This window comes from Dendropsophus ebraccatus, chromosome 15, assembly GCF_027789765.1.
Source record: "Dendropsophus ebraccatus isolate aDenEbr1 chromosome 15, aDenEbr1.pat, whole genome shotgun sequence".
NCBI classification, from domain to species: Eukaryota; Metazoa; Chordata; class Amphibia; order Anura; family Hylidae; genus Dendropsophus; species Dendropsophus ebraccatus.
In genome coordinates, this window is record NC_091468.1 from 37152615 (window position 1) to 37170036 (window position 17422).

Here is a 17422-nt window from a genome sequence, read left to right on the forward strand (position 1 = left end):
GCAGCGAGGCAGGCACAATGCCAAGCAGAGTCCGCGGCAGTAATTCAGTAGTGTACGCACTACTCTCATGGGCATGCATGCAATCTGCGCCGCTGCCCGCTCACTCACCAGCTGGAGCACATCTACTGCTCCAGTTCGCACTTGGGCCACTGTCCCCTCCCCTACTTCTGGTGCCTGGTCTGGGGGTCGTCTATCGCAACAAGTCCATCCCAACTTGCGTTGGGCACTGGGGAAGACCAGTGGCGCCTTAGAATCCACTCCCTGGTGCAGCTTACCACCATCACTTGCGGAGGTTACGTGGATTCACTGTGCTCCAGCTGTTACAGCTATAAGCAAACAGCCTAGCTCTTGTCCTGCCCCCTGAAACTGGGATAATGAAAAATAGCTTTTAACTATGAAGAGGAAACTTTACGGGCCGAATAACAGCAGAAAGAGCACTAAAATCACTTTTTCAGTACTCTGAAAGGATAATCTAACAAAACAATGGAGATTTCTCTCAATCTTTGAAATTGACAGGTACACTTTAAGTTGTTTGATGATACCACAGGTCCTCTTTAAAGGGGTATCCCCATCTCATGATGTTATTTCCTATCAAATTCCAAGGAGCTGTGACCAGATTGTCCTCAGTATGATGGTACACACTGCACATTCACAGCCAGTACCTCAGCATTCATTCTCTACAGGGCTGGCAAACGCTCAGAAAGAGAGATCATGATTGCTGGCTGCACATGCGTGGTGCACCATTCATTCCAGGCATCATTCATTCCTTATACTCATGATTGCTGGGAGTACCAGTGGTCAGACACCCCGTGATCTGCTTGGCATCTTCTATTCTATGGCTAAATTGAGGATGGACTTGGTTCTATGAAAGGAAAATTCAGAAGTTGTCTGAGGCAAATCTTTTCATTCAGTACGGCAGTCATATCTCCATGGTTAGAAACTAGTCTTACCATTTTGTTGTCTAATGAAAAATTTTGCCATCACACTCAGTAAACTGCAGTTTAAACAAAACATTGGGTGTTAATACAGTACATGCATTGATAGACTGTGCAAGCAATTTTTTTTCCCAATCGATATGCAATAATAATACAGTAAACAAAGTTGTTCAGCTGGAGCCAAATTGTTAGTTGAGATACAATTAGCACATGGCTTTGAATAAGAGCAAGAGATATTGAGTGGATACAATAAGAGCGAAAGCTTTTATCTACAACTAATCGACACTGTGACAATGGATATAAGGTGACCCTTACTGAGATCAGCATTATAGATGACTGGATAAATATGTGGTTTTATACATTTCTGAAAGATCAGGTGTTCTACTTAAAGAGGATGTACCACCAGGTACATCCTCTTTAACCTAAACCCACTGATCGAACGGCGCCGTCACGGGGAAGCTGGTGCCATGGTCCGTTTTTCGGACTGAGGCCCGGTTCCCGTGCACGGCGCCGTTCTATGCACCGGAACTGGCCGGTGCTCAAGCACTGGAGGCGGGCCGAGCCACCCCAGTGGGAGGGAATTCCCTCCCCTGTATGACGCGGCTCCATTCATTCTAAAGGAGCCGCGTCATACAGGGTAGGGAATTCCCTCCCACTGGGGGCGGCCCGGCCCGCCTCATGTGCTTGAGCACCGTCCGGTTCCGGTGCATAGAACGGCGCCGTGCACGGCAACCAGGCCTCGGTCCGAAAAACAGACCGTGGCACCGGCTTCCCCGTGACGGCGCCGTTCGATCAGTGGGTTTAGGTTAAAGAGGATGTACCTAGTGGTACATCCTCTTTAAGATCCATAGATGTATTGTATAGCTGCTTCTGAAACTGAAAAGGCATTAACCAGTGTTGCTGCCACTTTCCATACTGATACTAGGTTGGTCTGTCCTGTGGTCATCTGCTTTTTCTTAGTATTCTTCTTCTGGCAGCTTCCCCTGCTTCTTCTGAGCTGGCCCCTGGAGGATTGGGCTCCCTCTAGTGGCAGGCGTGCGCCTGTTCACCTATATTTATAGCTCAGCCCATGGGTTCTGGAGAATTCCAAGTTGATCACCTGAAGGTATATATAACCACAACCTTCACACCTTTATGCTCAGTTCTTGATGTGTTCCAGTCAGCAAACCACATCAGTGCTCCCTGGCCATCTGCCACTTCCTAGCATCCTTCTAGCCATTTGGATCTTGCTCCATTTCTAATTCTCAGCTCAGCTCCAGTCTGAACAGCGCCTTCTCATATTTTGAAGTGTGACCACAGAAGAGCATCTAGTTCCAGGCTCCTGTACTTATTCACTACTATCAGTCTATGGTCACCAGGGAATTTCTCTGAGGGTAGCGACCTTGGAGAATCCTGCAGCGCAGCCCACCCCACCTTGCGGCAGGCTCTTGTTTGGCCAAATTTTTTTGTGCTGTTAGTGAGCAAAGGGAAGGCAGCTGCTGACAGGCATCTCTGGTAGTGCCTTATCTCCCAGAAAACAAAAGGGTCGGGCAATTGAAATCCAACATGCCTGTCCCTTCACTCCCCAGACTTCATCTGTCGGGGAAGAGTCAGGAGGTTCCCACATACATTAGAAAGTCAACAGATTCCAAATTTGTGTGGGGACCTTTAGGCTAGATTCTCAAGTAACGGATCTGCAGCAGATTTCACGAATTTGCAGCGTGAAATCCACTGCAGATCCGTTTCTTGTGAATCTAGCCTTGTAAGGGTCATGTGACAATAACCTTATAAGCTTATCGCAAAGTGTTTTTCTGCTGGGCCCCCCACAACTCGTACTAATCTGAAGGAAGAGTGTTGGCAATCATAGGTGATTGTTTTTTTCCTCTCACTAAATGCAATAATGAAAAGAACAGTGTTATTGGTTCTCATTGTGTTACACTAAATTTATTGGCATATCAGAAATCATTTGGTGTGTGAAACATACAGCAATGTGCAGCATAATTGTTTACTTTATCACAGGTCTGCAAGGACAGTAATAGTCACAGAGTACACATTTGAATATTTTATAGACACTAATGTAATTTTAATAATCTAGTTCTTGTTGTACTGGATGAAGCGACAGGAAATAATCAAAGTCATTTATTACCATTTTTACTCTATAAAATGAGGCCGTCATAAATCAGAACTGACTGGCACGTACTTGGTCTCCTTGCTTTTTTAAATTTTACTTTTCAATAAGTTTAAGCATGGTAAACGCCACACCTAGCCACATTGGATGAACAAGTACAACATCGATAGGAAAAATTAAAAGTAACGTACCATCACAAAATTAAAAGGGTTCTCTAGCCGAGACCCCTTTTTTCTGCAATGCCTGGGGAGGGGGTGAGTAAGCACAATTACATCTACTTACCTACCCGGCTCCAGCACAGCCGTCCACATTTCGGAGCTCTGGTCACCCACTGTGCAGACACTTCCTGGTCTGAGATGGAACTTAAAACAGGACCGCTCATCCATTCAGAGTACCCCTTTAGGGATGTGGCCAGTTTGAGCCTTTAAGGGAGACTTAACAGCAGTTTTGTCCAAACAAACCTGCTGTTACGTCCTTGAAGCGTTAGAGCCTCTGATTTTAGGGCCATTATTCTTTTCTAACTGCATAGCAGCATTTTGCTGAGTATTTTACTCCAACGAAATTATGTAAATGAGCTTGTTTAGTGCACTGGGGGCGTTCCCAGGCCCCTCAGCGCACCATTACGTCCAGCGCCTCGTAAGTCCTCCCATATTAAGAATGAATAAGCGCTGTCATCTCCCTGCTCAGATGAGATTTTGCGCATACACAGGTTCAGCACCCAGCAACTTACAGGCGCTGTCATTGCATATGTGCGAGATCTCATCCTGGGTGGGAGATGGGACCAATTATGCATCCTGAATTATGCATAAGTAGGAGGGGACTTAGGAAATGCTGGGCGTAACGGTGCACTCAGGAATCAGGGACTGCCACCAACTCCACCAATGGGCTAATTTATCTAATGTACCTTCCGCCACACAGGAAGATAGGAATAGCACTGGAATCAGAGGCTCTAACGCTACAGGTACATAAACGGTTGTGACCATAAGGGAATCAGCACCACTTGGTTTGGTTTTAGGGCACCATGTCACATATGCACAACCCTTGAGGTGCCAGTCCAGTTGGGACCCTCGTCAAGTGACCTCAGTTTGTAAACAACACCCCTTAAGAATTTATTTGGAGGTATAGTAAGCCTCCCCACAAACACACAACATCAGACAGTACAAAGTCCAAACCCCAAATTTGTAACAGATATGCCACTTCAGTGCATCATATGTTGCACCCCACTTGTGCCACTGGAGATGCAAACCCCATATATTTAGGCCTATTAGAAAATTTTTCAAGGACCTGTTTATGCAAATGCAGTTCTCAGAGGTGTATGCGTAGCGCCAGGTTCTGCTGCCTATCTTTGTCCTCAGGAGGCAGCAATTTTTTTTATGTCCCTTACTTTTTAGGAGCTATAACTTTAAAATGTTTCCATCGATGTAGCCAAATGGGGTCTTCTAAGTGTAGTACGGCACCAAGCGTTAACTACCTACCTGCTCTGTTGCACAAAGGTGGACGATGTTAAAATCACAGTTCTTGGATAATTTAGTTTTTTACATTCCAAGCCAATATCCATTTTTCTTTAACCCTTTGATGACCAAGCCAATTTTCATTTTTGCACTTTTTTTCCTCCTCATGTTTAAAAAGCCATAGCACTTGCATTTTTTCACCTATCAACCCATGAGCCCTTATTTTTTGCGACACCAATTGTACTTTGCAATGATAAACTAAATTTTTCTATAAAACATGCAGCAAAACTGTAAAAACCTTTTTTCTTTTTTTTAATATAATGTTTTTAAAATTGCTCTATTACCATTCTTATAACTTTTAAATTTTTTGGTTGATTTTGTATATGCAACTTTTTGATCGCTTTTTAATTATCCAAAAATCAGCAATTTTGCACTTTGGCATATGTTTGCGCTTACGTCTTTGCTACGTTTGCGCTACGTACATTGCTTGTTTGTTTTCTGCATGAATAGACCAGCACTGGTGCAGGCATGCCGATGCCGCAGTCCCTTTTTTTGAACTGCCGCCCGATTCCCGAGCATGACGCCGGTCTATTACCGAGCACCGTCTGGGCATGAAGCACTGGAGGCCAGCAGGCCAGCTAACCCCCAGTGTGATGAAACCCTCTCCCATCTGTTACGTGGCTCCATTAGAATCAATGGAGCCACATCACAGAGGGGAGGGAGTTAGTCACACTGGGGGCCAGCGGCCCGCCTCCAGTGCTGTATGCACAGTCCGGTACTTGGCAATAGATTGGCGCTGTGTGCAGGAATCGGGAGGAAGTTCAAAAAAAAAAAAAAAAGGACATGTATATCATGTGGCATAAAGCTGTGTGTGTCTGTATAGCATATTGTGCAGAGCTTGTCATTGGTATAGAGCAGAGCTCTGTGTGTATAGGCATATAGTGCAGAGCTATGTGTGTGTATAGCATATAGAGCAGAGATATGTGTGTATAGCATATAGAGCAGAGCTGTGTGTGTATAGTATATAGAGCAGAGCTGTGTGTGTATAGTATTTAGAGCAGTGCTGTGTGTATATAGTATATAGAGCAGTGCTGTGTGTATAGCATATAGAGCAGAGCTGTGTGTGTGTGTATAGCATATAGAGCAGAGCTGTGTGTGTATAGCATATAGAGCAGAGATGTGTGGGTATAGCATATAGAGCAGAGCTGTGTGTGTATAGTATATAGAGCAGAGCTCTGTGTGTGTATAGCATATAGAGCAGAGCTGTGTGTGTATAGCATATAGAGCAGAGCTGTGTGTGTATAGCATATAGAGCAGAGCTGTGTGTATAGCATATAGAGCAGAGACAGGGGCGTAGCTAATGACTCCTGGGCCCTGGTGCGAGAGGTCAACTTGGGCCCCCCCCCTCCTTTCACGACCAAGTGATGCTATTGGTGTATGTTTATATATAAACAAACCACAACAATCACTGAACTCAGGGAGAACAGTGAAAAATTCCAATGGAGTACTCATTTACGAGTCTCCATTGATTGTCCCATACAAAATTTGAATATGCAAAAAAGGGGTCCGTGGAGCCTCAGTTACGAGTCTCAAAACACGGGAATAGCCAGATATCCCTCTCTCCAGAGAAGGAAGCCCATTGCCAAGGGGCGCCTCCTAGTGGGGAGAGCACCAAACCACCCTGATACGTAGTCCCTCAGGTCCTCACTCTGTTGCGAGCTTTGGGACCTAAATAGGGAAACACCAGGGCGGCCCCTGTAAGTCAAAGTCTAACTCTGTGGCGAGTATAACGACATAAGACAAGGGTTACCAAGGCTAGGCATCCATCCACAGACTGCAGTTTCGGGGTATTTGCCCCTTGTCAGTGTGGAGCAGGATTCTGGCTACTGGGGCAATGATAAATAGACCAACAAAACACAACAATCACTGAACTTAGGGATAACAGTGAAAAATTCCAATGGAGTACTCATTTACGAGTCTCCATTGATTGTCCCATACAAGAGAGAGGGATATCTGGCTATTCCCGTGTTTTGAGACTCTTAACTGAGGCTCCACGGACCCCAAATCCTGTATACTGAGACCAATATTACCTGTAATACCAGTATATAGGAAGGAAATATTACCGCCACACCACAACCATCACCACCATATTGTTACTGACCAAATCGAGTATACCAAGACCAATAAACGACAGTGCCAGATAACAAGTAAGAAATAATACCACCACATACTGACTAATAGCACTACATATTGACTAACAACGCCATATACTGACTAACACTACCACATACTGACTAACACCACAGCATACTAATACCACCACCACATACTGACTAATACAACAACATACTGGCGAATACCACCACGTACTGACTAACACCACCACATACTAACACCACCACCGCTACTGAATAACACTACCACATACTAACATCACCACATACTGACTAACACCACCGCCGCTACTGAAAAACATCCACTGTATACAGATCACTATCACCTCATCCAGTCATATAGAGGTACCTAGCTCTACACAAGTTCTGTACACCATATACATTACAGTGCAGTTATATCAGGTGACTCACAGGGGACGTCTTCTCTGATTGGAGTTCTTCCCTTTTCATCTTCATCAACTTCTCCGAGCCACGAATCCACAGAATCTGCCAAACATATTAGGTTCCTCACTCTGTCACCATCCTCATCTCTCTACAAACTGCACATCTATATTGGCCCCTTTACACCCTCATTTAGTGGGTAGGCTGATCTCTGTGACCCCCTAATAATATATGCCCCCCTCTATGTTGTCCCCCTTATAGATGGCCCCCTCTCTCCCTATGTTGTCCCCTTAAAGATGGCCCCCTCTCCCCCTATGTTGCCCCCCCCCTTATAGATGGCCCCCCCTCTCCCCCCCTTATAGATAGGGTGAGGAGGATGATGGTGGTGGTGAGGAGGAGGATGATGGTGGTGGTGACCACAACCGCTTATAGATGGCCCCCCTCTCCCTCCCTTATAGATAGGGTGAGGAGGATGATGGTGGTGGTGGTAGTGAGGAGGATGATGGTGGTGGTGGGGATGACCACCCCTTATAGATGCCCCCCTCTCCCCCTGCCTTATAGACGGCCCCCCTCTCTTATAGATGCCTCCCCTCTCCCCTATAGATGGCCCCCCTCTCCCCCTCCCCTCTCCCCCTGCCTTATAGATGGCCCCCCTCTCCCTTATAAATGCCCCCCCTCTCCCCCTGCTTTATAGATGGCCCCCCTCCCTTAAAGATGCCCCCCTCTCCCTTATAGATCTTTCCCCTATAGATGCCCCCCCTCTCCCTTATAGATGCCTCCCCCCTCGCTTATAGATGCCCCCCTCTCCCCCATAGATGGCCCCCCTCTCCCTTATAGATGCCTACCCCCCTCTCTTATAGATGGCTCCCCTCGCTTATAGATGCCCCCCCCCCCCCCCGGCTTCCCTTCGTGCAGGCAGATAATAAAAAAAAACAACACACACACAACTTACCTACCCCACGTTCCCCCGTCGAGCCTCTCTCCTTCTGCAGCCTCCGGCTGATGTGCGGCTGCCGGGGGTGTCCCGTCCTATCCCCGGCAGCGCGCGCATCAGAGAGCTCCCTGTACGCCTGGGCCCTGACTTCCGGTACAGAGAGCGTCTCTAACGTGCGCTCCCAGTACCGAAAGTCAGGGCCCCAGCCCCCAGGTGTACAGGGAGCTCTGTGATGTGCGCGCTGCCGGGGATAGGACGGGACACCCCTGGCAGCCGCACATCAGCCGGAGGCAGACGAAGACGGGGACTCTTGTGACCGCAAGCAAAACAATGCCCTCTCGTGGCGGGCCGGGTCACTAGTAGTTACGCCACTAAGCAGAGATGTGTGTGTGTGTATAGCATATTGTGCAGAGCTGTGTGTATAGCATATTGTGCAGACCTGTGTGTGTGTATAGCATATTGTGCAGAGCTGTGTGTGTATAGCATATTGTGCAGACCTGTGTGTGTGTATAGCATATTGTGCAGAGCTGTGTGTGTATAGCATATTGTGCAGAGCTGTGTGTGTATAGCATATTGTGCAGAGCTGTGTGTGTATAGCATATTGTGCAGAGCTGTGTGTGTACAGCATATTGTGCAGAGCTGTGTGTCTATAGCATATTGTGCAGAGCTGTGTGTGTGTGTGTGTGTGTATAGCCCATAGAGCAGAGCTGTGTGTGTATAGCATATTTAGCAGAGCTGTGTGTGTGTATAGCCCATAGAGCAGAGCTGTGTGTGTGTGTGTATAGCCCATAGAGCAGAGCTGTGTGTGTATAGCATATTTAGCAGAGCTGTTAGTGTGTGTATAGCCCATAGAGCAGAGCTGTGTGTGTATAGCATATTGTGTAGAGCTGTGTGTGTATAGCATATTGTGCAGAGCTGTATGTGTGTGTGTGTATAGCCCATAGAGCAGAGCTGTGTGTATATAGCATATTGTGCAGAGCTGTGTGTGTATAGCATATTGTGCAGAGCTGTGTGTGTATAGCATATTGTGCAGAGCTGTGTGTGTATAGCATATTGTGCAGAGCTGTGTGTCTATAGCATATTGTGCAGAGCTGTGTGTGTGTGTGTGTATAGCCCACAGAGCAGAGCTGTGTGTGTATAGCATATTGTGCAGAGCTGTTTGTGTGTATAGCCCATAGAGCAGAGCTGTGTGTGTGTATAGCCCATAGAGCAGAGCTGTGTGTGTATAGCCCATAGAGCAGAGCTGTGTGTGTATAGCCTATTGTGTAGAGCTGTGTGTGTATAGCATATTGTGCAGAGCTGTGTGTGTATAGCATATTGTGCAGAGCTGTGTGTGTACAGCATATTGTGCAGAGCTGTGTCTATAGCATATTGTGCAGAGCTGTGTGTGTGTGTGTATAGCCCATAGAGCAGAGCTGTGTGTGTATAGCATATTGTGCAGAGCTGTGTGTGTGTATAGCCCATAGAGCAGAGCTGTGTGTGTGTGTGTGTGTGTGTATAGCCCATAGAGCAGAGCTGTGTGTGTATAGCATATTGTGTAGAGCTGTGTGTGTATAGCATATTGTGCAGAGCTGTATGTGTGTGTGTATAGCCCATAGAGCAGAGCTGTGTGTATATAGCATATTGTGCAGAGCTGTGTGTGTATAGCATATTGTGCAGAGCTGTGTGTGTACAGCATATTGTGCAGAGCTGTGTGTCTATAGCATATTGTGCAGAGCTGTGTGTGTGTGTGTGTATAGCCCATAGAGCAGAGCTGTGTGTGTATAGCATATTGTGCAGAGCTGTTTGTGTGTATAGCCCATAGAGCAGAGCTGTGTGTGTGTGTGTATAGCCCATAGAGCAAAGCTGTGTGTGTATAGCCTATTGTGTAGAGCTGTGTGTGTAAAGCATATTGTGCAGAGCTGTATGTGTGTGTGTGTATAGCCCATAGAGCAGAGCTGTGTGTGTATAGCATATTGTGCAGAGCTGTATGTGTGTGTGTGTGTGTGTGTGTGTGTATAGCCCATAGAGCAGAGCTGTGTGTGTATATAGCATATTGTGCAGAGCTGTATGTGTGTGTGTGTGTGTGTGTGTGTGTGTGTGTATAGCCCATAGAGCAGAGCTGTGTGTGTATAGCATATTGTGCAGAGCTGTGCTGTGTGTGTGTGTATATAGCCCATAGAGCAGAGCTGTGTGTGTATAGCATATTGTGCAGAGCTGTGTGTCTATAGCATATTGTGCAGAGCTGTGTGTGTGTGTGTGTATAGCCCATAGAGCAGAGCTGTGTGTGTATAGCATATTGTGCAGAGCTGTGTGTGTGTGTATAGCCCATAGAGCAGAGCTGTTAGTGTGTGTATAGCCCATAGAGCAGAGCTGTGTGTGTATAGCATATTGTGTAGAGCTGTGTGTGTATAGCATATTGTGCAGAGCTGTGTGTGTGTGTGTATAGCCCATAGAGCAGAGCTGTGTGTGTATAGCATATTGTGCAGAGCTGTGCTGTGTGTGTGTATATAGCCCATAGAGAAGAGCTGTGTGTGTATAGCATATTGTGCAGAGCTGTGCTGTGTGTGTGTGTATATAGCCCATAGAGCAGAGCTGTGTGTGTATAGCATATTGTGCAGAGCTGTGTGTCTATAGCATATTGTGCATGAACTACATGAAACTCCTCTGACAGCCTAGTCTCCTCTCACACATGGACTAGTCACATGACCGTGACATCACTAAAGGTCCTTCAGCACACTCTAGGACACATGGCCTATAGCGCAGGGCAGAGCTGTATGTACTGTGCACAGTGTAGAGCAGGCAGCACAGATGTTATGTACTCATGAAGCGCACACATCTCTATAGTCTATCCAGGACATTCTCATGTATATATCGGCTACACAGCCTGCAGTCTCCTCACATGTGACTGATCACGTGGTGGTGGTGACATCATCAAAGGTCCTTTCCCACACTGGGGTTTAGCTTCTAGTCTCCAGTGACAGCAGGATTTCCCCGGCCTGGACGGAGATGGCGGCGTTCAGGTGGTGCAGCGGTGTTCTCCGCTCTGTGTGTAGAGGTGAGTCTGTCCCTTATACTACAGCATATAATACAGCGCTCCTGTCATTGTGTCACTATCTGTGTATGGGGGAGCAGAGGTCACACTGACCATTCTCCAGGACAGGAAATAGTCTTCGCTACTTTTAAAAATTTCCTTGAAAGAAGGTGATTGCTGCGATCTGCATTGTCTGTATATGTGCTATATATAAGGGGCAATGCTTATAGATGTGCTATATAGAGGAGCATTGTCTGTATATGTGCTATATATAAGGGGCAATGCTTATAGATGTGCTATATAGAGGAGCATTGTCTGTATATGTGCTATATAGAGGAGCATTGTCTGTATATGTGCTATATAGAGGAGCATTGTCTGTATATGTGCTATATAGAGGAGCATTGTCTGTATATGTGCTATATATAAGGGGCAATGTCTGTATATGTGCTATATATAAGGGGCAATGTCTGTATATGTGCTATATATAAGGGGCAATGCTTATAGATGTGCGACATGGGTTAAAGGTAGAGATGAGTGAACCTGGAGCATGCTGGAATCCATCCGAACCTGAACGTTCGGCATTTGATTAGCGGTGGCTGCTGAAGTTGGATAAAGCCCTAAGGCTATGTGGAAAACATGGATATAGTCATTGGCTGTATCCATGTTTTCCAGACAACGTTAGAGCTCTATCCAAGTTCAGCAGCCACCGCTAATCAAATACCGAACGTTTGGGTTCGGATCGACTCAAACCCGAACCCGGTTCGCTCATCTCTAGTTAAAGGGATTATGCAGTGAAAATCTTTTTCTTTCAAATTAACTGGTTTCAGAAAGTTATATAGATTCGTCACTTACTTCTATTTAAAAGTCTCAAGCCTTCCCATACTCATCAGCTGCTGTATGCCCTGCAGGAAATGTTTTCTTTCCAGTGTGACACAGGGCTCTCTGCGTCTGCCTTTGTCCCAGACAGGGACTGTCCAGCGTACCAGCAAATCTCCATAGAAAACCTCTACTGCTCGGTCTGTCTTGGACAGAGGTGGCATCAGGGAGCACTTTGTCAGACTGGAAAGAATACACCACTTCCTGCAAAACATATAGCACCTAATAAGTACTGGAAGACTTCAGATTTTAAAATAGAAGAAAATTACAAATATGTATAACTTTCTGAAACCAGTTGATTTAAAAAAAAAAAAAAAAAAAAAAAAGATTTTCACTGGACAACTCCTTTAACCTCTTAGGGACATATGACCTACCCGTACGTCATATTTCCCCAAGAGGTGTTCAGAGCGGGGTCGCCGCGGTCCTGGGCTACACGCGGCTATTAGCCGGCATGGTCTGATCGCCGTGCCCGCTAATCAGGTAATCGGAGGCAGCTGTCAAAGTTGACAGCTGCATCCGATTACCGTATGCAGCCATTCCCTGGTGTCTAGTGGCGGAGATCGCTCCCGGAGGAGCGATCACCGTGTCTATTACCTGCCAGGGTCTTCGCCAAAATAGCGCTGACCCCGGCTCGGCACTTGTTTTTTTTTGGCTGCAGCAGCCGAAAGCAATCAAGTGCCGATCTCATTGATATATGCTGTATAACTATATACAGCATAGCTCAATGGGAGATCAGTGTGCTTATACTAGAAGTCCCCCAGGGGGGCTTTTAGTATATGTGTAAAAAAAAAAAAAAATGTTGTTAATAAAAAGCCCCCTCCCCTAATAAAAGTTTGAATCATTCCCCATGTTATAAAAAAAAAAAAAAAAAAAAAAGTAAACTATTAATCACATAACTGATCTCGCACGGTAAACGGCATAAGCGCAAAAAAATCCCAAAGTGCAAAATTACGCATTTTTGGTCGCATCGAATCCCAAAAATTTTTTTTAAAAAGTGATCAAAAAGTCGTATATGTGCAATCAAGGTACCGATAGAAAGATCACATCATGGCGCAAAAAATTACACCTGACACAGCCCCATAGACCAAAGGATAAAAGCGCTATAAGCCTGGGAATGGAGCGATTTTAAGGAACGTATATTTGTTAACAATGGTTTGAATTTTTTACAGGCCATCAGATAAAAGAAAAGTTATACATGTTATATATCGTTGTAATCGCAACGACTTGAGGAACATGCATAACAAGTCAGTTTTACCCCAGGGCGAATAGCGTAATAGCAAATACCCCCCAAATAAAAGAAATGTGTTTTTTTTGTTCAATTTCGCCACACATTGAATTTTTTCCTGGTTTTGCAGTGTACTTTATGCAAAAATTCAGCCTGTCGTTGCAAAGTACAATTAGTGACGCAAAAAATAAGCCCTCATGTGGGTTTCTAGGTGGAAAAATGCAAGTGCTATGGCCTTTTAAACACAAGAAGGAAAAAACGAAAATGCAAAAATGAAAATTTGCCCGATCCTTAAGGGGTTAAAGGATGTACAGAGAGGGTTCACAACACGAGCCCTCTCTGTACAGCTCCACCCCCGGCTAAATAACAATATAAATGCCTACATACGTACTGCATTGATCTCTATGAACAGTCAGGGCATTGTTTATACAAGTTCCCTATGGGGGCTTTATATTACTGTAAGAAAATAAAAAGTTGTTTTATAAATTAAAAAAAAAATCACCCCCTTATCCCATAAATAACCATATCTGCTATCACCATATGCGGAATCAGCAAACTATTAAATTACTGCATTCCTGACCTCACACAGTAAACGCATACATTTTTGGTCACATCAAGTTTTGAAAAATTGTAAAAAAAAGTTGTATACATGTAAACAAGCTACCGGTAGAGATCAATTACAGATAATGGCGCACAAAAAAATGACACCTCACACTGCCCCATAGGCCAGAGGATAAAAGCATTATAAGCATGGCCATAGAGCGATTTTAAACACATTTACTTTTTTTTTACAGAATTTTTTTTCTTTTAAAGCAGTTAGATAAAATAAGTTGTACAAGTTGCATATCATTGTGATAGTACTGACCTGAGGAACATAGATAATGTGTCAGTTTTAATGCAAGAGTGGCTGAGGAGGGAAGGGGTTAAAGCCACTTCATGTGCCTCATACCTTTACCTTTGCTTATAAGCAGCAAGTGCCAACAGGGCAGAGACAGCTTCCTAAAGTGCCCAGCATTTCCATTCCTTGTTGCTCCTTGCCCCCCCTCTCACACATTGCTTGGCTCAGAAGTTCTGAAATCTAAAGGAACATCTGTGACAGTGCCTTTATGCTGTATCTGCCGCTGTGTTTACTGATGCTATAGGGCCTATTCTGAATCTATATACTGATGACTTTAGGGAGGTTTTTGGAGCTGATTGTTGCTGTTCCTTTCAATTTCTATATTCATAGCAAGGGGAAAAAAATGTAAGAAATTTATTTCATACTTATTAACCCTTTCGCGTCAGATATATATATATATATATATATATATATATATATATATAATGTGTGTGTGTTCCTACTGCCGATGTCCTGTGCAGAAGGAACGTACATATACATTCCTCAGTCAGAGGGGTTTGATGTGTGCAGGGCCGCTCACGCAGTCCTGCACACATCAGTGTCTCTGGAACTGAGGATATCGACGGGCAGCTGCCTGTCATTAACCCCTTAAACGTTGCGATTCATAGTGATCGTGGCGTTTAAGGAAGTCAGTTACAGGTTAAGCACCTGTTACTGATTTATGGGGACCCCCGTAGCCATCCTCTCAGGCAGACTCTTATGTACAGATCGCCAATAGTACTGATCTATTCTACGCTATGCTATAGCATAGATTAGTATATGTTCAACTGTAAAATAAAAGTGTAAAAAAGTATAATGAAAAAAAAAAAAGTTTTTAAAACGTATTGCAAAACCACTTATAACCCCACAGACACACACACACACACACACACACACCAGTTTAAAGCGACACTGTACCCACAATCTGACCCCTCCCAAACCACTTGTACAGATAGCTGCTTTTAATCCAACATCTGTCCTGCGGTCCGTTTGGCAGGTGATGCAGTTATTGTCATAAAACATTACTTTTAAAATTGCAACTCCGTGCCCTACGGGAGTATCTGTGCCCTAACTTTGTACCACCCTCTTCATCATTAGGGATGCTCCAGGCAAATTGCCTCCTATTTTCTACCTGTGTCAGCCCGGCACATGGGCTGGATTGTTAAAGGGGTAGTGCGGCGCTAAAAAATTATTCACAGAATAACACACATTACAACTTTGTAATGTATGTTATGTCTGTGACTTGCCCCCTTCCCTGTGTCCCACCACCCCCGCCTGTGTACCCGGAAGTGTGTGGTGCATTATACATTACCTGATCCGTGTCGAGCCCGTCCGCCATCTTGTGCCAAACGTCATCTTCGGACGCAGGGCCGAATCCCTGCCGCCGCCCCCTCTCCGCCGCGTCATAACTGTGCTCAGCCGTGACTGGTGGTACAGAGTCGCTTTAAAATACCTCCATGCCCATTATAAAAATAGGTAAAATAAATAAACATATAATATATCGTAATATGCGGAATTGTGCGACATGCTAGTGACAGAGCCTAAGAGGCTATGTTCCCACAACATCTTTTTTACGTGAAAAAGTCTGTCTTTGCTCGGAAAAAAAAATAAACCAAATGCCGGAAGTCCTTGTCCTTTGCACACTCAGACATGGCTTGGTATTGATTGACAGCCATTCCTGAGCGTTCACAGAGCGGGACAAGTCTTCACTGAGACATTAGTACCTCTATTGCGCATTCACATTCAGTGGCAGAGAACCTGGGGGGTGCTCCCATTGTATGGTCAGCTCTCCTGTCTCACAGCACCAAAAAGTGTACAACCACAGAGTGACATTATAATGACTGAATTGTTGCATAACATTGTCTCCTGGTAAGCTGCAGAGCAGATAATAAAATTAACAAAAGTTAATAAAATAATTAGCCCTCGGTTAATTGTCCTCAGTTGAAGACCAGAAGTTGAATAGGACCGATGCATAAGTGCCAACAGTCGTAGAGATTAAAGCGAATGTACCACTAAGGCTAATGGCATTTTTGTTGGGGCTCTGAGATTTAGTAGACACTAACATGGGTAATATATGTATGGCTTTGTGTCTTGCAGCCTGTGCGTCCTCACCCATGTTGGAGTTTACTGTGTATTGAAGGAGCACTTGAGATGTTTTGAGGAGAGATTGATGTACATTATGTGTATGCTGTACTCCAGACATATGTATCTATATGTCTCCCTCCAGACATATAGGCTATTATTGTTTACCGCCATTTTTATGATTATTGGCTTGCATGTAGCTGAGCCTTCCTGCAGTTTTTTGTGATTGACCTGTTAAGATGCATGGACAGGATATAGTCAATGTTTAAATTAAATCTAATTCATTTAGCAGCATTTGGACTCTTTCTTGCAATAAAAAATGTTATGTTATACTTATGCTGACATTGAGCGGTAAATTAATGATTTGGTATTGTGGGATTGTATACCTTGTGGAACCTATTGTTGTCAAATCCAGAAGGGTGAGGAGCAAGAATGAGAGCCAGAAGGTGACTTGGGACGGATTTGGAACAGGGCCACTTAAAGCGAATGTACCACGTCACTTAGTGAAAACAGGTAGTATAAAATTACTAACCAGGTTGCATAATTTTTTTTTTTTTTTTAATAAGCCAAGTGTTACATTTGCTTTAGAGTCAGTAGGATACAGAATCTAGATGCCATCAGGACAGATGTCCTTCTGTTCTGACACTCATGCTGTGAGGGAACTAGCTAGGTTATATAGCTGACGTTTTTTGCTGGTGCAGCAGGGTCTGTCTGAGCAATGGACACGTACAATAATACCAGGGTATCTCTGTAACTCAAGCCCACCATTGTGCCAACAGTAAAGATATGAGCAACAACGCAGTTCATGACATTAAAGAGGATGTACCACCTGGTACATCCTCTTTAACCTAAACCGACGGATCGATCGGCTCCCGTGTACGGCGCTGTTCGATCCAGCGGTACCGGCTGGTGCTGAAGCACTGGAGGTCGGCCGGGCCGCCCCCAGTGGGAGGGAATTCCCTCCCCTGTATGACGCGGCTCCATTCATTCTAAGCGAGCCGCATCAGATAGGGCAGGGAATTCCATCCCACTGCGAGCGGCCCGGCCGACCTCCAGTGCCTCAGCATCGGCCGGTACCACTGGATCGAACGGCACCGTACACGGGAACCGGGCGGCGGTCCGAAAAACGTAGATCCGTCGGTTCAGGTTAAAGAGGATGTACCGGGTGGTACATCCTCTTTATAGGAGAACTCTGGCAAAAGGTTTTGTATTGTACTGCACTTACTAAAAAGTTTCTATATTGCCTTGCACTTACTACTGCATCAAGGCTTCACTTCCTGGATAAAATGGTGATGTCACGACCCGACTCCCAGAGCTGTGCGGCTGTGGCTGCTGGAGAGGATGATGGCAGGGGGATGCTCAGTGTC

General features: G+C 45.1%; 1 protein-coding gene across 1 annotated transcript in view; it reads left to right on the forward strand.

The window, feature by feature from the left end:
- Nucleotides 1–10902: 10902 nt before the first annotated feature.
- MRPS5 (mitochondrial ribosomal protein S5) overlaps nucleotides 10903–17422 on the forward strand; it is a 61328-nt gene continuing 54808 nt past the window's right edge. Inside the window, exon 1 of the mRNA XM_069954687.1 lies at nucleotides 10903–11019. Within this exon, the coding sequence (XP_069810788.1) occupies nucleotides 10971–11019 (49 nt within the window). The 5' untranslated portion in view covers nucleotides 10903–10970. The remainder of the gene's footprint in view (nucleotides 11020–17422) is intronic.